The sequence below is a fragment of the Diadema antillarum genome, unplaced genomic scaffold, assembly GCF_040938485.1.
Source record: "Diadema antillarum isolate AM-2024a unplaced genomic scaffold, OU_Dant_1.0 seq00000201_RagTag, whole genome shotgun sequence".
NCBI lineage: Eukaryota > Metazoa > Echinodermata > Echinoidea > Diadematoida > Diadematidae > Diadema > Diadema antillarum.
In genome coordinates, this window is record NW_027271261.1 from 1,111,107 (window position 1) to 1,139,046 (window position 27,940).

Genomic DNA, 27,940 nt, shown 5'->3' on the forward strand with positions numbered 1-27,940 from the left:
GTCTTCAAGAACCCTGAGATGAGAGAAACCCTGCTGGATTCTCTCCTTGGTCAACTGTCCTGGAATGTAGGTTGGAAGTCCTGCAGAACCTCTCTGCCATGCCTGGATGTTTCTTTGCTTGGACTGGTCATCAGCTGGAGGCCTTGACCGCATACTATTGTGTGCACATTGCTTGACCTGTCAACATAACAGAATATGATGCAGTGAAATTTATATATGGTTAGATAGATAAAAAGATTGAGAGATAGATAGAAAGATAGATAGATAGATAGATAGATAGATAGATAGATAGATAGATAGATAGATAGATAGACAGATGAGTAGATGGGTAGATGATCATAGATAGAAAGATACATAGATAGATAGATAGATGGATAGATAGATGGATAGATGGACAGATAGATAGATAGATAGATAAATAGATAGATGGATAGATAGATAGAAAGGTAGATAGAAAGGTAGATAGACAGACAGACAGACAGACATACAGATAGACTGTCAGAAAGAAAGGAAGATAGATAGGTAAAAGGGTAGATGGAGAGATAGATAGACAGATAGGTAGATAGATAGGTAGATAGAGAGATAGATAGAGAGACATATAGATTGACAGACATATAGATAGACTGCCAGAAAGAGAGAGAGATAGATAGATAGATAGATAGATAGATAGATGCACACACACATACAAAAAGGTGTGCATATCATAGAACCAATGAAAAGAATAATGCTTATTGTCCGATCAAACTTTTCAAAAATTTCATTGAATACTTGGGATTATAATGGGAATGGATGCTATTCTACGCATTTAGAGCAAAAACTTGATTCTGGGTTGCGTATCTTTGTTTCATGTTGTCTCATACAGCTGTCAAGCTTGTGTCGTTCTTATTTCCACCCTCTTCTGTTAGGCCATCCCATGTAAATCGGATCTGTGTGGAGTACATGACCTATTACTGATCCAAAATATGCTGAGGATAATCATAATAAACAACCTCTGTGTTTTTCAAAATAGATCAGAAGCGAGGGTACTGAAAACAGGAAATGGCTTTGTCTCTTCAACACCAGCACATCCTCACAATTAACTAGGGCTCCTCTCTAGAACTGTCCAATTGGTCTGATTGTTTTGACAATCAGCTTCACTGCTTCACGCCCCCTTTATTTTTGTTTAAAAAAACAGAAATAAAAAGAAAAAATGGAGGGGGCACATGCACCCCTTTTAATATTGTAAAGGCTCCCCTCCCCCTTTTACAGAATTCCTGGATCCGCCCCTAAAGGAGATGGCGATATATTTTTTTTTTCTACGCATCATGAAGTGATACTGACATTTTCAGGAGGCCTCCTGCAGAATCAAGTGGAGTTCTCAGCTCTACATTGACTGATCAGGGAAAATGCTTTGTTTACATTTAACATAGACTCACGTGTCTTGCCATGCATCCATACCAGCCACATCAGGAACATGAATGAACTGACATGACTTCAGAGTGACCTACAGCAAGCAAAGACAATAGGGAAAGTCATTGCATGTACTAATTGTGATCCATCATCATTATAAATTCTTGATTTTACTACTTCCAAATGCTATACTGGCAAATTCTCTTCACACCACACTTTGCAATGATGTATAATTCATGCTACCTTATTTCCAAAAACAATCTACATAAATGGGTAAGGTAGCTAGCCATTTGTATTAAAAAACAGAAACAAAACAAAACAAAAAACTCTAAAATTGTGTTAATCTTGGCTTCGAAGTTTGATGCATTTAAGTGTGCAGGAGATCACGTTTTCATAGTTATTTTCAAAACACCATGTTAACATGCTTCAGTGAAAAGAATAACATTTAAATTTCAAACCACTCATAGACATTGAAGTTCAGGCGGAGACTGTTAGGATATAATAATTCTCAATTGTAAACTGATGTCAGAATCTGAATTTTCAGCAATATTTAGCAAAGTTTCTTGGCTTCCTACCAGAGGATTCTTGCAGAGAGAACATACAGAACTAGAGAAGCACTCTGAGAGCGCAGACCTCCGCCAAGCATGCAGCTCATTTCCACCACTGATCTTGTTCTTCCACACAGATCAATGATTTCCACCCATACGTACTTATAGCATTGTGTGCTGAAAGCCGCCCGATTTCCCAATATACAAGCCTTTGTTACATCATAAACCCTCAGCTGCACGGCACACCTCGCCCTTGCAGAAACTAAAGCACACACTTTAGTGCGCGCATGCAAACCTCAAATACGTGCAGCCTGAACTCCCAAGTTCATTGACCCTACCTGCCAAAATATCAAAAATCCTTCATAAATTCCCCAAAAATTCTCGGATCACTACCAAAAGTTGTTCGTTTGTTAATTGTGTCATTCTCAACCTTTCCTGCGAGTTTCATCCCAATCCGTTCACTACTTTTTGAGTTATTTTGCACACAGACAAAGTAACTAATACACAAACACACAAACCAACGGTAACGAAAACATAATCTCCTCCCTTGGTGGAGGTAAAAATAGAGAACAGAATTAAAGATAAAGACTCACCCTCTGGATGGTCTGTAAACCTTGTCCAAGTTGTACTTCCCACCCATTCAGTCTCTGGTCCACAGACACCGACAAGAAGGCCAACTCCTGGGGTGTGAACAAAAGACCTGGGCAACAAAAGAAAGGCATCATCCCCAAAGGATCAACGAATATTCAGCCTACCGGGGAGAAAAGGGGTTAGGGTGGGGCAAAGCTATGAATCCCTGGGAGAAACAGGATCTGAGAATGGAAGGGATTGTGCCATAGAGACTTTGAAGTGTTAACAGAAAAGCTTGGAGAACTGTCAATGGAAAAGCAAAACCAGAATGGCAAAAAACAAGAAACTCTTGAGAAATGAATGGTAGACAAAGGTGTCTAAGGATATATGGGTATTAAAACAAAAACAACAACAACAAAAGGCTATGAGAATGAAATATCAACCCAAGAAGAGATGGTAAAATATTCATCAAGGAATCTGCTACATCTTAACTGGTAGACTAAAGAAACTCTCTTCAAATTGAATGTTTGACATAAGAAAAGACTTTGAGAATAAAAGGATGACAATAAAAAAAAATATGACAACTGAAAATTGAGCGATAGACAGAAAGGCTTATAAAATTGCTGAGTTATAACGAAAAGAGCTTAAAAAATTGAACGGTTGAAATATTTTGGAAACACACCAGTGACTTGGGCAGCATGTGCACTGTGTAGATGATGTACATCAAGCACAGAGCTCTGAAGTGAATGACCATCTATACCAAGTCTGAGTAAGCTCACTGTCAATGCGTTGTCATCACCACCACTCACCACCAGCCACAAGTCAGCTGTTGAAATACAAACATTATTATACATGTACATTGCACTGTAAGGCTCTGTATACTTCAAGAGAAACTTGTTACGACAAAGATGCTGGGATTTGGGACCAACCTCTGGGCAAGAGACGAGTTGGTCTAACGCTCACCCGAACACTTACCCTTCACGGCACTTGCCTTGGGCAGACTATTTCAAATATCTTGAGATTTGGGAATTGCTGCAAGCTCAATAGTTAACACTTTGGTCATTTTGGGCACTTGGGCCTATCCTTGGGGTTCTCTAGGGACATCATCACAAAAGTATGAACCCCTTCCCCCACTGATAATTCCGGCCGAGTTTGGTCAACTTCCTGCCACCAGATTTCAAGAAGATGATACAAGGGTAAAACAGAATGGAAGCTAGCAATACATGTACAGGTTATTTGGGTCATGCCCTAGGAACCTCCTACAGGGTACTACCACCAACACTTGTACAAACTACATTGTATAATTTCCTTCCCCCATTTGGTCAAATTACAGCCACCTGTTTTCAAGATTGCAAAAGTCACTCAATTTTGCATATTTGGCGTGTATGACTGATAGCTTGGGAGCTAAAATAAAGTCAGACTTGCTTCACACAAAAGAAATCTCACCTCCAACTTGTCTTACAGCCACGGCATTGACACCAGATTGGTGTGCCTTCCAGGACACAACAATGCTACCCGGGTGTCTGCTAGTCATGGGATGCTTGGGAGCAGCACTGCCCCTTTCAGGTGATGTCTCACTCAAAGGGAAAGTTCTCTGGCGGTCCACATCATCACTTTCTCTGGATTCTGGTTCATCATTTGGAGAACTTGATGGCAGAACATCTTTCAGGGAACTACTTTGTAGAGTTGCAGGTATGTGTCCACATCCTGTTTGATCGACAGAGTTCGTTGAATCACTACTACAGGTATCGCTTGATGGATAGCATGTGGTTGTCATAGTAACAACATCACTCCCAGGTGGCCTGTCCAGAGCATCCTGCATCCATGCACATAGTGCATAAAGGGTTGAATCCTGCTTCATGTCATGAAGTGACATAGATCCTGTGACATCATTATCTAAAAGAGATTCTCTTGTCCTGTGGTCTAGTACTTTACTGTCATCTGAAAGACTACTTACACTCTTAGTGCTCGTGGGCTGTTCACTAGTGGTGCTGAGGGGTTCCCCAGTAGTACTTATTTTCTTTTTGTGTTCTAGTGCATCTGAACCACAAGTCCTTGCAGCTGCATACATTTCAGCAGCTTCATCACTGTCTGCGAGCACAGCATCTTGCTCAATCTCATCAGATATATGTTCATCTCCATCTCCCTCTGCCTCCTCATCCTCTTCCTCCTTCTCCTCTTCCTCTTCTTCACTGCTTCCAGTCGGTCCCATGTGTTCCTTCACTAGAGTGTGGACGCCTCTCATATCCCATAATGCAATTCTCCCATCAGTACCTCCACTTAGCAGGGTTCTTCTATTACCGATGACACGTCTGGATTTATCCGATTCGTCAGAGGTCACCTCGACTGAGGTCACGCTGAGTAGACAGCAGTCGTGTAAGTTACTGCTGCAGAGAGGTACAATCTTGTTTGCACCTTCCTTGAATGCAAAAATCCTATCGCAATGAAAAAAAAAGAAAGATGAATAAAAAAAGACAAAGTTCATGTTGATCACTTCATGGAGAAAACAATGAGGATCTTTTGGCATTGAATTGACACATACATTGACATGATAGAAGAGAGTCCAATTATTGTTCTTCACATTATTACTTCGATCATGTTAACCTATGTAATACATGGCCTAAAAATCTGTGGAAATTGCAGAATTTCGCTGAAGGATCCACAATAATGTGGCTTAAATGGCAACAGAAGATCAAGGTGACAATGTTTGAGAAAATAACATTCAATAAAGACTTTATCTATCAAAAAAAAAAAAAATACATAAGCATCACATCCATAATAGTTCACAGCCATGCACAGAATTTTGTGACAAAGTGTATATTTGTGAACTTGCAGATCTGACACAGACTTTCTACTTGCTAACAAGGTGTGTGCATGTCTTTACAGCAATTGCACCTCTTGTAATCCTTTCAAAATGGCTCAAGACCCATTACTATAAACGATCCCCATTGTCATTCTGATATATTTGTTTTTCATTGCAAAACTGGTGTACGTGAAGATAATAGGACATGCTATCAACAAATTCCAAAACTTTGTTTGTTTTAACCCCTTCAGCAATGCAGATTTATATAACTTTTTGCTCATGCCTCTAATGCTGCGGACTATCAAATGTTTTCCATTCAGCATTTAGTTTGAAATCCTCCTACTCTTTTGTGAAACATCAAATCATTTTCATCAATTAACTGATACTGTGCAAAAACTTCCCAAGCAGAACTGTTCTCTGTGTAAAATTAAATCACCAATGCGCAAACACACATTCCCTGCATTCTACTGTGCAATTTACACAGAAGAGGTAACAGATATTTGCCTACATCTACCATGGCATCACTAAGACTAGTGTTTCTGTATTTTGGACAGAAGGTCAAGAGACATGGTTTTGGTCAAAGACCTTTCTCAAGCATCTAACTCTTCACAAAAATAAACACAAAAACAAAAACAAAAACATATAATCAGAAAAAACAAATACTGTATACACTACATATTTCACAAGTTTCCAAAGTTACCAAACATATCAAAGTATAGAGTAAAAACGTAACTCTCTATATATTTTGATATGTTTGGTAACTTGCATTTGTTGGTTGACTCACACTTTCATTTCGTTGCCCCGTCTTGGTACACCAGGTTAGAGCTTGCTGCTTGATCACCCCCCCCCCCCCCCCTTCTCATGCTGTTTCTATTTCACTCTTTTCCTTTCTTTATCCCTCTGTTGCTCCTTATCTTATTTGACTTTGCCTCCCTATTCATCCTTATCCTTCACAAGTTGCCCCCATGGTCCCCGGGATCATCACTGACCCTCCTCTGCCTTTTGTCTGTCCACCCTCCTGCTTTAATCCCCCTCCCTTTTACACTTGTTGGGCTCCTTGCCCATGACCTCCAACCCTTCCCATTTGTTTTCTTTGTTCTGTGTCCCTAGCCCTCCCTTGACTGAACTTGTTGTGCGTAGTCCTTTAATGAGATTGCTTTCCCAGCCTGTTTTCCTTTTTGTTTTCTTTGTTCTGTGTCCCTAGCCCTCCCATGGCTGTTCTTGTTTTGTGTAGTCCTTATATATGATTGCTTTCCCTGCCTGTTTGTCATTTTGTCTCCAACAACGATTCTGCTGGGATCGAAAGCTCAGGTCCCTTTTGACTCCATTGCTTAATATATAGCGTAAACAGTATCTGAGTGATAGATATCCAATAAAATACAAACATAGTCAATCAACTGCTACAAATATGACACCATAATGTACATCAAGGCTAAATTATGAATTTGATGAGGCAATTGTGTATGTATTATCTTATATGTTCATTGTACCACTACGTATTTTTCTGTATCATACAGACTTGCTGAAAAACAGCCCAATGGCTGAGTGCAAGTATTTTAACCCATGTTTAAATAAAACAAACAAACAAACAAACAAATTTGCAACTTGTACAAGAAAGTTAATGATTCTACGTTGAGACTCGACAGCTGTGTGGAGGGATGATGCACACTGTGCACAGAATGGAAGTTGGAAGCAGATAGTTTGGGCTGAGAGGAAAGTGACTACATCTACAATCCTCTCACCGGAGCAATGCATCTGAGCTGGCGACTGCAACCATGACGACGCTCTCCTCTCCATCATCATCTCCTCCTCCTCCTCTTCCTCCTCTCGGATAACCGAAGACGTCCTCCCTCCAGACAGTCACCGCCATGAACCTCGTCTCTGGATCGAGCGCTGCATCCTTGCGCTGCGCCCTCTTTCGGGATCTGGCCGAGATCAGCGAAGAATGTGAGGTGAGGTGATGGAGCGAGCAGACTCGCCTCAATGTCCTCGGCTCCTGCAAAGAATACATGCATTCTTTCAGTCACTATAACTGTGTCCAAAGCTCGCAATAGTATACAAATAATGAATGTTTATGAGTGCAATGGACAGAATATTTCATGAGGTGATAGATGAAATGATCCATTCAACGAGGCGCAGCCGAGTTGAATGGATCAAACATTTCATCTTTCACCGAATGAAATATTCTGTCCATTGCACAAATGAAAAACATTATTTCTTTTATATAACGCCTAAAATAGATCCACGTAATTTGATGTTTATTAATTTAGACACAAGAGAGAATCTGAGATCGCGAGAGTGCTCACTGAGCACTTTACATTAGCGCGCTGTCGCATACACACACTGCAAATGCAAGCGTTTTACACGTGTGCAGTAGTGTGCCCGGCTCTCAGCGAGCGTGCAATGGAGAAAATCATATGGATCCAAAATTGCATGGTAAATAGAGTCACAGTTGCACGGATGATGATGTCATAGTGAAATGGGCCGAATTATCATTGCCAAACAACCACATCAAATGACAAGGATCTCTTCAGGTGTTATACCGGGTGTCCCAAAAAAAGCGGAACGGTGGATTTTTAGTACCTTGCGTTCTAAAAGTGATACATTTTTTGACATCATTAGAAAGAGCATCTTCCGCAGAAGACCATGATACCAAAATCATTAAATTTGGTTCAGTACTTTTTATTCTACGCTAATTTCTGTAAATGCAGTCATTTTCAAATTTTTGGGACTTATGAGATAATAATTTGAGTGCGACACGCGTTCCATACGGTGAATTGTGTAAGCTCGTGGATCCATGTCAACAAAAGATAACGCTTTCATATTGGGCGCGCACACACACACACACACACATTTTTTTTCCTGGCCCGTGCCCAATGTGAAAGCTGTATCTTTTGTTGACGTGGATCACCGAGCTTACACAATATTCCCCATATGGATCGCGTATGGCACTCAAATTATTTTCTCACAAGTCGCAAAAATCCGGTGAAATTTGGCAATGACTGCATTTTCAGAAATTGGCGTAGAATAAAAAATACTGAACCAAATTTAATGATTTTTGTATCATTGTCTTCTGCGGAAGATGTTCTTTCTAATGATGTCAAAAGATATATAACTTTTAGACCGCAAGGTACTGAAAATTCACCGTTCCACTTTTTTTGGGACACCCAGTATAAAGGGCTTTCGTTAATCCTTCAAATCACAAGAACTCAATGCAGCTTGTCCATTTAGGTCTTCCTCACTTTCTGCAAATAACTGAGAGATCCGGTTTGTGACACGGCAAAGTCCACAAAGAAATGTCAATACCAGATAGTGCTGTATTTTTGTAAAATATTACTGATGAATTCAAATGGTATCAAGGGCAGAATGTCCCTTTCTGATCTATAAAGATTTACTTTGTTTACTCTCACCTGCTGACTGAATTTGACTTGCCAACAGTTGATGGTGAATCTTCCGCCAACCGAGAAGAGTAGGAGGCTGTCACCCTTGGACCAACGTGACTGACAGGTGGCTAGCGCCCTCACACTAGACACGTGTGCATGCAAACAATGGAGGACTTGTGACTCGCCCAGTGTCGCAGGGACTTGTGGGTCACTGCTGGGAACTTGATGTGGCGCTGAATTACAAGTCAAGGATATCAAAAATTCTTTCCTGAGAAAAATGGCATATACTTTTTCAAGTTTTCATTTTGTTAACCTTATACTGTGCTTCATTTACCAATTTGCAGCACACTGGACTGAGCTTTGTTTACCATTTGGCAGAGATATCTGGGAACTAACCGTCAATGAATACAGATTATCTAATTTGCCTGTTGATCACTATTGTGTCACCTTGGCCTTCCTGTTGGACTGAGGCACGCTGCTACACCAGAGTGGGCTTGCTAACTTTACAACTAGGCTAAGTTTGGAGGGATTATTGATTGCTGATGAAAAATGTAAGTACCTGGGCACATGAAGGGTTAATTTCAGGGAGAAGTTTTCCTTGGTCATTCACTACCCAAGTGTTCATTGACACCTTTTGAGCAACGACAGATAATTACATCTAAGTAAGAGAAATTTGTACTGTAAGCACTGTTTCCTTTTTATTGTTCAAGTTAGAAACTGAAATCAAGTACAATGTACCAGTTATGTGCACAAACCATACATAAGTGGGCATGATTGTTTGTTCGGTAGGTAATCATTAATAGATATAGCACACTTGAGATTCAAATGCAGGTTTAAGGTTTGATCTGGTAAAATGTGTGTATACCTAAGTGAGCAGATGAAATTATTAAAAAAAAAAAAAATCAATGAGAGAAACACTGGAGGGGCATTCCTCATGTTGACAGTCAAGGGCTAGATGTTTAAATGATGCCACTGTTCATTGAAAGGATACTTGTGAAAGCTATGATGTTGACTTTAGTATCTTCACTCCCAGTAGCACAGATGTGATAGCTCTCACCTGTATACACACATACACACAAGGCAGACAGAAAAAGTTACTGGTTATAGGTATGAAAAGAAATCAACTGGGTGAAACACACAGATATATCAACAAACTAACACTTTCACCGATCAAAATGAACAAGACAGAACTGCCAGAATTTTACAAGAAGTGAAGGCGTAACCTGACAGCTGCAATTAAGGCAAAAAAAAAGCATATGAAAGACAACAATCCATAAACTTCATTTCACATACCACAGTACTGCTGTAGCAGTGCATCTACAAGTATACATCGAATGATATAAAAAGTATTTGCATTATATGTGTGCATGTATATGTCTATGCATATGAACATGTTTACCTGATATACTGTAAAAGTGGTTTCTTTTGCGGTGGTTTTATTTTCGCACTTTTCGCGCTTTGAGGTTGGACCGCGAAATTAACATCATGCGAAAATGTTTTGAACTCGCCGCTTGTTATAACGCTATTGCGCACATGCACACACAAAGATTCCGCGCATTGAGTGTATTGGTGGTCAACATACACAAAGCGATACCGCGCAATGTAGGTACAAGCATGTCATAAAGTACTCGAGAGACGGAATTTCAGATAAGCCCGCATTTAATTTTGATTTCTATTGAAAAAATAAAAGAATAATTGGATTATAGTTTGGGTTTTCACGTGCAAAATAAAGCAGTTTTTGCCGACTTGTGAATTCACAGATTTTGCCAACCGCGAATTTAAACACACGTGAAAAAGTTGGCACCGATGGAAACCGCAAAAGTATCTGTACGCGAAAGAAACCACTTTTACAGTATGCAAAAACTCTCAGGAGAGTTCCATGAAAGACTTCTTCCTTTAATGTCTTTGAAACACAAAATGTTTTCCAAAAGCGCTCATGCGTTGGAGTCTCAGAATAATGTGACACACAGGGGCTTTAAACAGTGGCATACAAAGATTAAATCACAGAGCATACGACAGCACTGGTGACACAGTTGCTTACCTGCAAAACAGACTGCTTTCAGGAATTTAATACAAGTTATTTCTCTCCCATGGACGTCATTCTGCAAAGTGATAAAGAATAGAAATGATTCTATTCTTCGATACTTTTATCATTTGACTACCGGTATATAAGTTCTCACACAGGCATTTGTAAAGCGTTATCCATAAATTGTACATCGTCATCAAAGTACACAATGCCAGACAATGTAGCTCAAGTCTATTCACTTTCCCCATTTCAATTGAAATAATATCTGGAATGAAACAATCTACAATGAATGACAAAATGATAGCCTATGCATAGAACAAGAGTAAATGCACATCTACAATGTATGCTAACTCTAGTCAATCAACTTATAATTTGTAGCCCTCTCTTGAAACCCCCTTGATATCTGCACGTTTGATTTATTTACTGCAGATGTCTCCATAAAAATAAACAGATAATACTGACACTATCGTCTCAAGTCTGTAAGACTCATTATGACTAAAATTAATTTTGCTCTTTAATAGCTAAATGTGATTACAAATTACATGCTATGATCTATCACTACAAGAAAATATCTCACATCAAGTGGACTAAATCAAGCTCACTGTATTTCAGTCCAAGGTTTCTTCAGTGATCAAATTCCCCATCCATTCAACCGCAATGTTCCCAACCAAGAAGAAACAAACCTTGAGAAGTTTCTGCTTCTGCCAGGCTGAGGCAGGCACGCGGCTGAGGAGGAGCTGCTTCATTTTGATGCAGGCAAACGTCGCAGTCTGGTCGTCAAGGAGACCAAAGTCCCAAGCTCTGTGTCCTCCTCCGCAGTCCACACGGAGGAGAGCCTCATTGCTGCTGGTGCTCCATATCACAAAGTTCACCTCAAGAAGAGGAAGGCAGGCATTACCAAGACATATTAATTTTAGATTAATACTACAAATGTCGCTATGGCGACTGGTATGCCTCCGCCATAGGTCTATAGTACATGTGGACAATGTGTGATTACATTTTCACAAAATTGGCAAAATATTAAAATGACAAGTTTGTCACAAATGTGTTGAATGTTCACCTTCCTTGACCTAGGTTTAATTGGATGAATAGGAGAGCACGTATTTGGAGATGTAAGAACTTTAACTTGACTTTGATCCATTCATGAATTTATGCACTGAGTAATTTTCAAGGTACGGAGACAAAGTGCAATTTCTGTATTGAATAGTAAATTGTTGCCATTTTCATCTGGCCTTTGACCATAAAATTCATATTAAGATAATCACTGTCAGACAGAACATGTATAAATATGTAGTAAGTTTCAAGATAACTTGAACCATTTCCTAGATATGGAGGAAACAGTTAGTTCAGCACTTTCACTTGATCTTTGACCTTTTGACCTTCGAGGCAAAAAAAAAGAAAAAAAATTAACAGAGAATCTCTATTGGGTTATACATGCATACACCAAGTGTAAAAAAAAATAATCCTGCTGGGATTGCATAAATATGAGGGAAATAGTAAAATTTTGAAGTGTTGCCCTTGACCTTTGAACCCATGAACCCTAGATTCTCTAGATAATCATTGCCAGTCAGTACATGTATATATACTCTGTTCCATGAAGATACCTTGAACAATTTCCAAGGTACAGAGAAAAAAGTGAAATTTTTACATTTTACTTGACCTTTTGACCTTTGACTTCACGACCCCAAACTTTCACCAGAGAATCTTAATTGGGTAATACATGTATACACTAAGTTTCAAGAAAATATCTTCAGGCAATGCATAGATGTGGAGGAAATAGTAAAATTTTATGTATTTGACCTTGACCTTTTGACCTTTGGCCTTGAGCATGTGCACCCAAAAGTTGATAGGCACAACTTCACCACCTAATACACATACATGCCAAGTTTCATTAGGATACCTCAAAAGGTTTTTTAGTTACGCATGCCACAAAATTTATTACGGATGGACAGACAACCCGAAAACATAATGCCTCCGGCACCACTTCGTGGCGGAGGCATAAAAACAAGTGTAGCAAAGGTTATCATAAATTGATGTATGTACTTAATTATTTCTTATAGCATTCAATAGCCCAGTGAATATCAGAACTCCTTGTCAAGTAACTACTAATGTAAACTTTTAAATATGCTTTGCACATTTTTATGATGTTTACAGGTACATACATTGCAGGAGTGCACTGCTGTTGCATTGGAAGATGAAGCAGTGTATATTTATGTTTGTTTATTGGTGAAAATTGTGACAGCATTGGTAAATTAACAAAAGTTAAAGACAAAAGGAAATTGAAAATGTAACACTGCATGAAATCACCAAATGAGACATATAGATATTTAGTGTCACAAACAAACTGATGTTTTCTCTGGTGTATATGTATAGCTCTCCACTGACGGAAAAGGTGTGGAAGGTGAAAGTAAGGCCAGATCTGCACAGGTCAGATGAAGAAAACATCAGTCACACACCCTGGTACAAATCTGCCATCAAAACACAATATGGTACATAAAGATGAGAATGAATAGAAGAAATAACCTTCAAGCTTGTTCGTGGCTTGTACATACAGTACTTACAGAATGAAAGCCAAGCACAAGAATATCTCCTTCATCTGTGAAGATTAGTTTCTCAAGCCAGTCAAATCCTTTGTACACCTTGGGAAATCAACAGAAAAGATGACTGATGATTTGTTTGCTTGCAAGGATCAACCATTATATTACAACAGTCCACTGGCTTAATACAAAGCAGTTTCTTGACAAAATTTGATAAAATGCATTTGGCCAATAGCCATTGATTGAGGATATGCATATCAGCTTCATTTTGATTTTTGATCCCCAACCTTTGAGACAGCAAACCCTAAAACTGAATTGGACAAATCATATTTCAAGATTGATTACCTTAAATCACTGGGATACACAGAAATTTGTGGCATTCTCCTGGAGCTATTTCATGTTCAAATAAAATTTTGCAATTCCACAGTGACCTTTGACTTTAATTGCAATGATCTTGATCTCAAAATGCTTCACTTTATCTGGAAGAATGGATATGTGCGTGGTGGAAGTTCTATGTTTAGACATTCACATAAACCTGGATGATCTCCTCCCCCCCCCCCAAAAAAAAAGAAGAAATAATAATACAAAATAAAATAGACTGGCAATTTGAAAAAGAAAATGATACCTTTGGTACCTTTTTAAATAAGCAATTTGAAGAAAAAAAAAATGATGCCTTTGGTACCATTTTGGGAATGATAGTTTAGCGGTTGAGAACGAGAAGGAAAGAAAACAAGCTGATTAAATAGCGTAATCCATGACACAGTAGTCAACCTTATATGTATTCTGCAGTCTGAGCTCCCCGCTGTCGGCAATGCTGATCTGGCAGTAAGTTCCGTCTCTTCCCGTGCTGTACAGTAACCCTTCATGGAGACAGATGGATGACGTCCCAGACTTTCCATGGAGCCCTGGCAGGGAACTCACTGGTCCTACTACCTGCAAATAGCAATTATTGCATCTATCACTTCAAAAGTGTTCTGACTACAATATTGCATACAATTCGGTGTGAAACCCCTTTTAGAATGATACCCATGGGGTACATATTTGTGCAGAAAACAACAACAACAATGACACTACAACAAATGAAAAAAAAGAATAATAATGATAAATAAATGAATTACAAAGAAAAATGTGCTGGTTGAGATTTCAAAACTTATTCAAAAAATTGTTGAAAAAAAAGGAGAAATAATATCTGCATTACTGTATATGTTAAATGTCTGTGGTTGAAACCATTTGAAGAATTATGATATAAAATCTAACTTATGGTGACAAAATATGGGGAAAAATTCAATTCTTGTGGTAAGTAACAGTATGGACAGATATGACTTGACAAGGAACACACAGCACATGTCATGGGCTTACAACTCACTTAAACAACCCATTCGGCACAAAAACGTAGCTGCTTTTTAAATAATAATCTCAACTACCTCATTGGGGTTGCACTTGTAAAGATGCACTGAGCCTCTCCTGTCGCCGCAGACCACTCTGTCGTCATCCAGCACAACAGCACAGGTTGCCCAGCGCTGACGACAAGGAGGCAAGGTGAATTGTGCATGGGGAATCATGGCAAGAGAAGCCAATGCGGAAACCTTCCACCAAGTCTGCAGTGGAAAAAGAAAAATACAGATGGTCAGATTGTAGTGTGCAGCCAGATACAAATGTAATACATCTCTTCATATCTAATCATTACATTGCCGTCTTTGCTTCATTCTTGTGAGAGATGATAATAGGAAAGGATTGACATGCGAGTTTATTACTAAATGGCTTGCATAACTTAATGTTAATGCTGTAAGTCAGAAAACTTTTTTGCATCAAATATCTTCAAACAAGCACTTTGTCTCATGTGTGTTTGGAAGGATTGGACAATCTGTCTCTCCAATGACTTTTCAGCCAGCCAACTAAAAACAAATGGTTCGACTGCAGTTGAGGATCAATTTCACCTTCAACTTTCTGCCTCCTTCTCCATATGATAGATTCTGCTTGTGTTGTCAATGAGCAGGCCAGCATCTTTAAATTGTAAGATCACATCACACACGGGTTGCATATGGTAATAATTCACAGCCACTCTCTAGTGGAAATGACATTAATTTACCAGGCATCCATCCATGCCGGAGGACATCAGATCTTTATCTGTTGCCCAGGTAACACTCATGACTTTCATCCCATTGGTGCTGGTCTCAATCTCAGTTGTTGGTGTATCCTGAGAACCTGGAAGGAGTAGGTACAATGCTTTGTTTAAGTGATTCAAAGAAGTTTTTGGCCTTGCAGAAAGTCGTGGCACAAATCACAAATTTACATAAAGGTAACAAAGAGATAAACAAGACCTGAGCTAATAAAAAGTTTGTTCTTTATTTCATGAAAGGGAAGGGGTAGCATTGAGAAAGCTCATCCTCCACTTATGTGAAATTCCCAAAGGCAGTAATTGTGGCTCCCTACCTATATCTTTCACAAAAATTTTTATATTTGTTGCATAACATTATTCAAGGCTTGGATTCCTCACGAGGGCAAAACCTTTTGTAATGTTTTGCCATAGCTATAGTTGTTGGTTGTGCAGCAGAATGCAAATTATCCAATAAAACGAGCTTTAAAGGGGCAAAACATTGCAATATTTAAAACATCAGCATATTTCATTACAGTGTGAACGGACAGCATGAGTATGACAATGTTTGATGTCACAATATTGTGCAATGAGAGTGGGTCTAGGGTACCTACCAAACCGAATGACCTTGATGGATCCTTGGATGTTACCGATGGCAACCAGTGGAGTAGAGGGTGCAGCAGCCATGACGTTGTATCCTTGGTATTCCTCATCATGCATCACCAACCTCCAAGCAGTAGTGGAGTTTGACCAGCTACAGATGTAACTACAAAACATAACAATACAATCTTACCTTCATACTTTCTGGAATTATTATCATTTTCTATAAGAAAGTTTCATGTCACAACCTTGTATATGTATGGAAAGAATATTAAAGCACATAATGTCACAATGTAAACACTCTCAATAGATGTGGTCAGACAGGCAAAAGATCAAGAAGTTTGACAGGGCTGGGGAAATATCCCTAGTTGGAGAGGGAAGTTTCACAAGAGGTTTCGCAGGAAGTTTGCGGTCACACTGGCAAAACTTCAAGATCTTAAAGACTACGATCTTAACCCGATGAGGACGGTTTGATTTTGCTACAACACGCATTTCCAATAGACCTTGGCCCAAGTATGCTCGGGACTCGTCCTCAACGGGTTAAACTTCTCAATCCTTTGCCAGTCTGACTGCACCTATTGTGTCATTACATCACATTTTTTCTAACTCCTTACTCTGCTTTGTGAGCTGATTGGCACACATGCTGGAGAGCTTTCGGCACCAATTGGCACAGATGTCTGGAGACCAATTGTCAATGAAAAGAGATTACTGTATACGCTATAATTTTCGCGTACATAAATTTTCGCGAATTGCCACTGTCACACATTTTCGCGAGTGGTTAAATTCGCGATTGGGGGCCCGAGAAAACATGAAGTGGCAAAGAAAGTGTGAATTTTCAACTTACTAGCATATAAGAATGATACTAGTTATACACTGCATGAAAAAGACTTGCCAAACTCTGCGAACTAGTAAGTTAGAATTCAACATTTTTGAAGTGGTTAAGTCCATCGCACTAGATTTCTGATGAGTGGTCCCCTTGCGATAATGGATTGGCTCTCTACAGTATTCGTATAAGTAGACGTGGACGTGCGTAAACAAGCTTAGCCAGTATGGTCTGTTCGGTAAACCGTGACATGGTATTCTAGTACTGAAATGTTCGTATCATCAAGGCAAGGGATTCATATTGGAAGGTAATATTTTCGCATGTTGTTAATTTCGCGAATAGCTCCCGACTCGCGAAATTCGCGAAAATGAAACCCCCGCGAAATATATAGCGTATACAGTACCTAATCCCTCTAATCCCTATTGTGTCACCATGGCCTTCCTGTTGGACTGAGGCACATATTGGCTTCACCTGAGTGGGCTTGCTTTAATATCTACAACTACTGGTAGGTCAGGTTTGGATAGATTACAGAATGCTGATGAAAATGCTTGACAAGTTTGGAGATGAGTGCTTGGGGACATGAAGGTTCTGAAGGCGTGACGAAGTCAGTGTGTACTAATCCGCATCAAACAAATTATGCACTATTATTCAATAAATGGGTTAGTATGGCGACATGCTTCTGGTTTATCTTTTGCTGTATCCATGCTTACAATTGTATATGATTATGTCTTCTGTAAAGTTTCAAGTATGCTTATCTGACACTAGCGAAAAAAAAACAACAACCCCAAAACAAAACAAAACATGATGAAGGTAATGATGATACACATATATGGAAAAAGGTATAAAAAATTATACTCATATAAATGAAAGTCACTTCTAAGAGTCAGTCTCTAATTCAGGACAAAACATTCACACAGACAAGAATGAAAATATTTGAATTCGCACCCTTTTTGATTGTTTCGTAAGAAAATGTTAAATTCCATTTTGAAATACACAACCATCATAAAAATATACAGTCACCGAAAGAAGCTTGTGGGTGTAAGTCTCTATATGTGAGATTTAAAGTGGTACGTCTGATACCACCATGGAGAAACATATATTCCAATGATGTCCTCAATGACCACGATGCTTACCCTCCCTGTGTCATCACTAGGAGCTGTTTGTCTGACGTGATGACAACCTTCCTCGGGATGAGCTCCGATTCGGAGGGACGGCCATTGCCATGGTAACCAGGATTTTCTGCAAGATGCTTTCCTTGCGTTTGAATCTCGATTGTCTCAATAGCACAGTTAGCTGGAAATATTCAGAAAAAGAGGAATAATTACCCTCATGTCGACATGATATATACAGTCCATCTAAAAGGTAATGAAATAACACAAGTACACAGGTTTTAATCTTCACTAGTACCGTACACCTAGAAACATTCGCAGCGTGAAACTTTGCAAATTGGTGACTGGCATTCAGTGCAGCATGTAGACAAAATCTTTCATGTGCATTTTACGTTTGCAAATCTTGGCTCCTCGCAAAAGTTTTATGCACATGAAAATTTCTGGGTTTACAGTAAAGATCTATATGAATGAGAGACTATGAATGCTTCATATGATTGGCACAATGGCAAATTGACAGATACAATATGTTTGAAATATGTTTATTCAGAAGAGCCCAAATTGAGTTCAGAATATGACAAAAAATTCTACATTATCAATCCCATCCATCTTGCAAACAAGTTTTTTGTGATCATGAAACAGAGAACAGCATTTATATTGTTATGGTTTATGACTTTCATTTCACAACCATTATATTTCTGATTTTGTGATGACTCATAAATAGCAAATGATGAATGTTTTGTGACAAGGGCATTAGTACTGGTGCACACTATCTGTAAAAATGTAGTACGCTGTTATTACCAGTAGCCGTGGTGTGGTGACAAAAAATAAATAAAAACAAATGAAAAGAGAGGAACTCACCAGAAGGCTGAGATTGTTTTGTCTTCAAAGGCCATAGTCTGATGCTTCTATCCCCACCACCTGTGGCCTGGGTGAACAAATGTAATATCTTGTGGCATCCTTTATACAAGTATATAATACTCTGTCTTTTATTTATTCATAGTTTGTTCTAGTCGATCTACCGTAAATTGATATGTCTCATGAATAAACCAAAGAACTTTACTATGACCACTAACTCTTTAAAAAGTATGATATGATACAATGTACCAATAAATTGCATCACAACAGTACAACCTGCAATCACACAAAATTTTAGAAATAAACTTTGACCCTCTCACTTTCATCAAATCCACTGTAAAATTGAACAAATGTTTTATCACAGTTTAACTATAACTGTTCATAAAAGGAGTCAGAATTTTGTCAAATTACCAACACCATTACATGAACTGAACAGCACTTTGTAAATTTTTCCCCACGCTTTGACCTATTGCCACATGATTGTTTGTAAAAGTAGCTTGTACTTTGTCAGATTTCCTACATCATGACATGAATGACAATGTTTAAACCTTTTCCCCTCAGCTGTGACCTTTTACCACATGCCCTTTCAGATTTTCAGCAAACATTCAGCGAGTCAAACAAGGAAACTTAAATCACACATATGGCTTCAACCATTACCAGAGTGACAAAAAGTGATTGACAATGAAAGAATTAATATACTTACAACATATGATCCATCATCACTCACAGCGAGACTCCAAATACTCTTCCCCTAATGTTAGAAAGAACGATTATGCAGAACATTGATATCAAGAATGATTTCAAGCAATGTTTGATATGTAATAGCTACAAAATACATGTATGTCTCTTGGTTTTGAACATGAAAATGAAAGAACTTGTTTATGTAGACTGTCAAACTATTCACATTCCATTCTCCTGCACGCTACATAAACAATTCAGATGCCCCGCTTTATTTATCTAGCAATCATCACGTAACCTACAAGAATAATACTGTGCACATGAATGAGCCTATAAAATGTGGAATACACTAGTATGCCTCTTTCATGAAAAAAAAAAATCATGTTGATGACTTGAAAGTTGCATATTATTTGCAAATAATTAGAATGCACAAAGAAACACATAACAACAACAATGATGATGATTACAATCATCATCACCATAATCATCATTGACTCATCATATCATTATCATAAAGACCAACAATAGTAACTAATCTTCATAAAGTTCATAAAAGTCCACTGAACACATATTCAAACTAACTAAAACTAAAGATCTCCTTGAGAGTGAACACCTCAGTTGTTACTCAATCATTCTGTCCAACAACACAAAAGAACATTTACTATATTCTTTGCAAGTTTAGGAGCAAATAAATGTTCTTGAGCTTTCATACAAACCTTATGACTCTTTATTTTCTTGATGATTCTTCCATTCATGTCCCAGATACAGCACATGGCGTCCTATATATCATAATAATAATAATAATAATAATAATAAACACAGTCTTCTTCCACACCCTTTACAAAATGGATATTGTATCAAAACTGTAAGCAGGAATTGATAACAATATTACAGGTAGTTGCATAAACTGTACCTATAAGAGTATACTTCTTCTTCTGAAACAGACATTTCTATAGTAGCAATACCACCTTGTTATCTATGCCAGACTATGATGATATGTGATTACCATGTCAATATTTTCCAACACAGACAAACTCCTCTGAAATGACATCATCACATTTTGCGACAAAACATGGGTTGCTACTAAACTGCACATGTCAAAGAAGTCTTCACCACAATAAACAAATTATACAGAAAGAAGGCCATACAGTGTTCACCTCTCCAATGTGATTTCAATTATGGTCATTAAAACATTTAAATCTTGGAATGCACAGAATTATTGGAATACAGCAAAATATCATAGCTCAAATCAAAAGCAATTAATCAGGCACATGTGAAGAACATACAATGCAAATGAGATATTTCAAAAGAAATTTTCCTTGGAATTCACAGATTTATTTTACAAATATCTTCACTGTGTTATGCTTGGCTGTAGCATATAAAGAGTTAGGGTATAATTAAGTGAAAGTACTGAACAGTGAGGAAAAAAAGTATTAATTAATGGAAAAGCACAATTTCTATCTGTCAACATACTGATGATTTGTTAACCATATAGATGTCAACAGCGTCACATATCAACTCTTTATGTGTCACGTTCGCACCTCCAACTCAGTCGACAGCGAGCCAACTTCGCATCTGCTCAAAAGCACAAAGCCACCCAAACGGACTGATAAATTGCCAAATGCCACAGTACGATGAAAGCGTTTCTCGTGATTCCATTCCTGCCGCAGGTAGCTTGATTCTATGTGATTAGCTATCAAGTGGCGTTCCCTACTGAATTTGCGAGTAAATTCGAAGTTTCTGGCACTGTTTTACGTGCAAAAGTAATGCCTCTATGATAATGTGGCTCCTGGTCATTTGAAAGAAAAATGATCATAGATTTGTCATACAATTTACATCAAAGCAAAGTTTGGCATTTTCCCGACAACTTTGCTCATTACATTTCAGGGTAACAAAAATCTACTTTAACTTAAAGAGATTTGAAAAGTGGATTGTTTCTTCAAAGCATGGCTACATTGGTGTCTCAGAATAATGTGGCACACAGGGGGTTTTCACCATGGTACATAAAGAGTTAACAAGAGACCCGCGGGTCTAGCGCTCACCCGAGTATCGCAAGTTCACCTTTCACGAGTATCGCAAGTCACTAATCTAAATTATTCACAGCTCTACCAAAATTTGACCAGGCATTCTCAAGTAGAAGATGAAAATGTACAATAAGGACCCAAATTTCTAAAGATTCCTTAATTTGGGAGAATTGGGGCCCCCTGGGGCCCTCTGGGTGGGGCATGGTGCCCATTTTTATAAATTGAGACCCTGACCCCCTAGGGATGCTACCTGCCAAGTTTGACGAAAATACATCATGAGGTTTTCAGGAAGAAGATGAAAATGTACAATTCAGGCCCCCATTTGGACCTTCCCATCCAACCCCCCCCCCCCCTGCCCCCAAGAGGGGCACCCCTGGATCTCCTATGAACAAACTTGAAACTACAGTCATTAATGTACTCACTCATAGTATTATCTTAGCTCTATAACTTCTGATTTTGGAGAAGATTTTCAAAGATTCCTTCATTTTGCAGGTTTGGGCCCCCCTGGGGGCCCCCTGGGTGGGACATGGTGCCCATTTTAACAAATTGAAATCCTAACCCCCTAGGGATGCTACCTGCCAAGTTTGGTGAAAATGGGTCATGGGGTTCTCAAGAAGAAGATAAAAATGTACAATTTAGGCCCCATTAGGACCCCTCCTCACCCCCCCCCCCCCTGGGTCCCAAGGGGGGCACGCCTGATTCTGTCATGAACAAACTTGAAACTACAGTCATCAATGTACTAACTCATAGTATTAACTTAGCTCTATCACTTCTGGTTCTAGAGAAGAAGATTTTTACAGATTCCTTAATTTGGGGGGGGGTTGGGCCCCCCTGGGGGCCCCCTGGGTGGGGCATGGTGCCCATTTTAAGAAATTGAGTTCCTAACCCCCTAGGTATGCTACCTGCCAAGTTTGATGAAAATGGGTCTTGGGGTTTTCAAGAAGAAGATGAAAATGTAAAAAGTTTACGCACGACGGACGACGGACGACGGACGAAGGGCGATCGCAATAGCTCACTTGAGCCTTTGGCTCAGGTGAGCTAAAAAGGTTGATCTTTTTCTGTTAAACCCCAACCCCATGTTATTACCCCATCTATTACATCATTCTAGATCAGTTCAGCCCAGATCTTCATTAGGACACTGGTCAAGAAAAGCTCACCTCTCCAATGCTAACTATCCTATCCACCAGTGTCTTTGCTCGCCAAACCCTGGCACTGTGCCCATACAGTTCAAGTTGGGCCTTGCATGGCTGGCCATCCAATGGTGTGGTTGGACACTTGTAAGGCCAAAGCCGTATGCTGCGGTCATCTGATACTGTGGTCAAAATTTGCAGCTCATGATTGTATGTGATGTCAAATATCACGCCCTGTAGAATCCAACAAAAGTTACAGTTCGGCATGGTTAAGTGATATTAGCTGACAAAAATTGTAACACAGAATTAATTTTGCACAGTGGAGCTGGTAGTTCATCACTCTCTGTTACACAATCGTCATGTATTTCAATGTACGCAGTGAAACAGAGCATTACTGTAAAACATGATATTTTAGCGGCATGAAAGTTTTGCAAATTGGAGCCGACTGCCTTTTTCAAGGCATGAAATTTTCGCGAAGTGACCCTGGCATTCAATGCACATAGTGTAGACAAGAGCCTTCATGTGCACTCTAATATCGCAAATCTTGGCTCTCGCAAAATTCGCAAAACTGAAATACCGGTACATGCGAACATTCCTTGTTTTACAGTAATCCATGCAATTACAACTGTCATGTGTCATTAGTAGTAACTGACGGCATAATTACTAGTATGTAATTGAGTAAATTTTAGTGTGGTATGGCATATTTCTTTGTTGTTGTTGTTGTTGTTGTAATGAAGATTCAATCATTTATTGTCTGATTTAAAAAATACAGAAAATCTTACATGTATTACACAGAAAGGGAATGGATGACATAGCTAGCCACTAACAGATCAACATAATTATGACAATGGCACAACAAATCAAAATTAAGCAGTCAATAAGAATACATGGTGTACAACTTCCCCCTCCCCACCCCCCCCCCCCCCCCCCAGCTTTATGGTTGTTTTTTACCTGATGGCCTTCCAGACGATGGTCAACAATGACTCGGCCAGAGTCGTCTACTGGGCCACAGGGTCGCCAGAGGACCACCTGGTTGAAGACTGTGCCTGCAGCCAAGACCAGGCTAGACCACGTCTGACCGATAAATCTTGCACTATATCTTGATTCACAAATTCAGGAAAAGTTGGTTTCTGATTTACGCAAAGTTGAGGAAACAACAGAAAAGGGGCATGATTTCTACTGGCGTGGATCACAGATAACCTCATGTCATGCATCCTCTAGCAACACTATGTGAAGCATGCATAAGCAAGTAGCACTGCATCATTTCACATCAAAGCTGACCTTCTTGTAAGCTTATACATACCATGCCATGTATTACTCAAGTCAAGCACTTTACAAGAGTTGGTAAATACTACACTGTCCTTCACATGACATTGCCACAAATGCAAGCACTCAAATTCTCTTTGATACTTGATCAAAACACCATCCCCGATGAAAATTCAGAATTTGATGCAGTCAGTTTGATTACCCCACTTTCCACAGATTAGCTCCATCTAAAATCAGTCAACTGCAAATTAGACTTATGTACAAAGCGTAATGTTTCACATCAATCTCACATTTCTTTGATTAATGATTCAAATACACGTACTAAAAAATAAGCAACTGACCATGATCTTTAGTATGCTCAAATCTAATTAGTACATTATGATCATATTACTCTGCATTGAAATACCACTTTGACAGAAAGAAAATTATATTTAATGAAGTGTTACTATCACATTTTTAGTAGTTGACCTTAAATTTTTTACTACTGACCTGCCTTACCTTAGTTGAAATTAATGTTGACGAGGCATCAAGGGTTAATTTCAGGCAGCTGAAAAAATAATGTCACATGTTTAGTGCATCTTTGTGAAAATGTAGTGACAAAAATTCTATCGCATCTTTTTGGAAAGGATACAAAATGCAGTTTTCCTGGCAGTGAACTATCTTGCTGACATGCCTACCATCCACATGCCATAGGAACACTGCATTGTGGGCAGTTGCTATAGCAACAGCTGAGCCTTTGATAAGGGTCTCTGATGATGATCTCCTCCTCTCCTTCTGAGAGCATTCTGGGGATAGAAGAGGGTCAGGACCAGTGGTTCCTAGCTGAGCATCCTCATCAAAACAAAGCCAGCAAACATCCCATATCCAGTCTGACACTTCATAAACTTCAGACAAAATGGATATACTGCACGGGGCAAAGCAAAAGAAAACAAACAAAATACAATAAATACATAAACAGAAGAGATAAAATATAATGCTAAATGTCAGTTTGTGGTAGGGATTGGTTCTACATGAAAAGATAATGAAGTCTTTTATTGGTACTTGATTCATGGCGAGGGTGATATTGAATATAATATCAAATACAAGATAAGAATTGAAGATAATTGTAACATATAGCAAATACTATGTGAATCTAGAGGACACTCTTATAGGAAAACTAATGTAGTCCCACAACATTTACTTTTATAGAAGACAAATACAGTAAATGACTGACCCTATCAATATAAACAGCCAAATATCCACTGTAACTCTGCAGTAATACCTAACTCCATGCTCAGAAATGGGGATGCACCCCAGAGTTCTGATGCAGAAAACTTTCATCCTAGAGTTCCCCGTAACTCAAAGTGGCACAGAAGAAGGAAAGGTCTATGAAGTCAAAATTTGAAGCCATTAAGTTTTTGTTTGTTTGTTTGTTTTGTTGTTTTGTTTTGTTTTGTTTTGTTTTGTTTTGTTTTGTTTTGTTTTGTTTTGTTTTGTTTTGTTTTGTTTTGTTTTGTTTTGTTTTGTTTTGTTTTGTTTTGTTTTGTTTTGTTTTTTGTTTTGTTTTTGTTTTGTTTGTTTTTTTTTGGGGGGGGGGATTGGTCTGTTCTTTTTTTTTTTTCTTCTTTACTAATAGTCCATCATACCATGCCAGTCTCATACATGTAAAGATTCCAGGTCCATAATTATCAAAGGTCTCCTTCCTCTCACCTGTTCTTGTTCTGGAAATCTATTTCTATAATGCATAGTGCCTTGTGTCCAAATATGGCAAATATGTTTTCCTTGCCTGCAGTGAGAAGACAAACAAAGACAAAAATAGTTAAGGAAAAAACAAAAGATGGAAAACTTTTTGCACTCATTACCAGTATTTTGTCTTTTGAATTTTCATATTCATCATAAAAGAGCAGACATGCGTGTAAAGTCGCATATTCATGACATGACAAAATCATGTTAACTGACAGCCTGTCTGAAGAGACCATCTGTCTACAGAGACCACTGTTCTGTTTCCCTGATAAGGCTGACACTATGAGAAAGGCATTCTGTTTGAATCACCTCCAGTGCCTGTTTCATGGCTCAATGTCTTATCATGTAGGTCATTTCAAGATTTCAAGTGTCTACCGAAGAAAATTTCTTGATTGGCTTACACCTCCTGATGCCATGGATGACTTGGTGGGAGAGTACTTTCAGGCTACTGCGGGAGGACTGTAGTGATGATATGTCATAAACATGGAGGTAAGGCCCTTCACCTGTTCGCAAATAAGAACGATAGGAAAGAAATACTATGAAGAAGAGACAGTTGTCAGGTAGCATTTCTATCAATACAACGAAATATTGTGCATCTGGACATATGTGCTGTGGTGTAAATGCACAATTCTTATCTCTCAATATTCACTTTTTCGGACATCGATCACAAAGGAGGCATATACATCATCGCATAATCTGACCTGATGCCACAGAGCAAGGAGTTGACTCACTCACTGGTGCATGTACATGAATGGTGCGTTTACGTATGACAACTTTATGTACATTCTTCATGCAAGAATGCTATGTAAATGTGAATATAGAAAGTCAACATAGACAATCTGCATGATCATGTTTGGCATGTAAAGCTCTGTTCTGCAACATGTAGGGAATTGATATCCTCCTGTGCAAAAATAACAATGTTACATTTTTCGAATTGGTTTTTGGGTTTTTTGTGGGGGTGTGTATGTTAATCTTAATTTAAAATAAAATGACAACTCTCTAATTAAAAAAAATTCCAATTCATAGTCTAGGTTCTTCTTCTTCTCCTCAGATACTGTCCAGCATCCCTATGCGAGGGCCAACCAGACAGGGGGTACACTGATGTTGATAGCGTGGAGACAGAAGTTCTAAGAAGCTAGCTGCTTTACTCTTGGATGTAGTGAAGGGCTGCTGTTTTAAAAGTATCCTTGCTACTAGTAGTGTTGGTGACTGCCGATGGCAGTGCGTTCCACTCCGTGATATCTATACACAGCCCTGTCACTGTACACAAGTGTTGCTGTGCTGGCGCACAGAGACGCTGTGCAAAGCACAGCGTCTGGTCAGGCTAACTCTATGATAGTCCTTGGTATGAATGAGTTCTTGTAGCAGAACAGGTTTTTTATTTGTGGCAATTGGGATGTAGCGTGTAGAAGGCGACTTTTGGAGAACCCTTTGGACTGGAAGCAGGGCTTTCTGTACTAGGATGGATGGGCAACCCGCAAATGACAGAGGAACTCTACCTTCGCAGTCACAAAATTCAAAAGGGTGTACATAATTTTCACATACTTTGAGCAATATAATGCCTCCAAGACTGTTTGTCAACTGTCAAGCCCTTAGACTAGCTCACCAAAATAGGGTAGGAATATTAGGATAGCATCATATCCTGCGGCATATTCCTGGCTGGGGCTCATATTCCTGGGGCTCAGCTCCTCTGACCATTCTATGAATGATGTCCATAATGGATGATTGAAACACCAAAAAACAGGTAAATTTAAAGAAACACATGCTAGAGTATAGAGCAGGTGTTGACGGTCGATAATTCATATGCCATACCATCAAATGCACAATTCCTGACTGCCGACCTGGGGGGCGTTCCATCAACGAGTTCGTCGGAGGTTTTCACCGACAAATTTGCCATCAGCCAATCAGGCGCAAGGATTTCAGTAGCTTTTGACAGTTGTCAGTGTAAATCACTGACAAAAAGTTTCATGAAACGGTCCCCAGATCTAGATCTAGATCTAGATCTAGACTCTATTAATAGTATTATAGCCATGATAATAGAATCTTACAGTAAATTACAGTGTACTCTAACTGCGACCAGCCCGAACGCAAAGCATAACTGTGTACAAGGAGCGCCCCGGAGGAGTTAAGTGTACTCATGCCATCATACTTGCACATCGTATGGTATAAGCGGAGGCCTGGTTGTACCACACGAATAATAACATTTCGGACTAAGAGAATCATATATTTCCATTGATTCATCTCACCGGCAATGACAGATTCTCCTGCTATTTCTAAGGCAGTAATTGTTAAGCTGATGGCACTCGTGAATGAGCCCTCCATGTGATCATCACAGAATTTACAATAACGATGAAAACGGTGATTTGGTAGCCACACTTGTGC

The 27,940-nt window shown here is 39.0% G+C and overlaps 1 protein-coding gene across 1 annotated transcript; it reads right to left on the minus strand.

The window, feature by feature from the left end:
- Window positions 1–50: 50 nt before the first annotated feature.
- On the minus strand, window positions 51–27,880 carry LOC139728794 (tRNA (34-2'-O)-methyltransferase regulator WDR6-like). The gene is made up of 25 exons (XM_071639733.1): window positions 27,805–27,880; window positions 25,960–26,061; window positions 25,526–25,601; window positions 24,468–24,740; window positions 23,522–23,669; window positions 22,598–22,804; window positions 20,133–20,195; window positions 19,442–19,489; window positions 18,742–18,808; window positions 17,908–18,067; window positions 15,966–16,117; window positions 15,346–15,461; window positions 14,697–14,854; window positions 14,028–14,211; window positions 13,281–13,358; window positions 11,403–11,591; window positions 10,735–10,795; window positions 9,667–9,750; window positions 8,715–8,914; window positions 7,053–7,306; window positions 3,954–4,942; window positions 3,268–3,333; window positions 2,531–2,637; window positions 1,416–1,483; window positions 51–177 (listed from the first exon to the last, which is right to left on the minus strand). The coding sequence occupies exons 1-25, from the start codon at window positions 27,878–27,880 to the stop codon at window positions 51–53; spliced, it is 4,053 nt and encodes a 1,350-aa protein (XP_071495834.1).
- Between the last annotated feature and the right edge of the window lie 60 nt (window positions 27,881–27,940).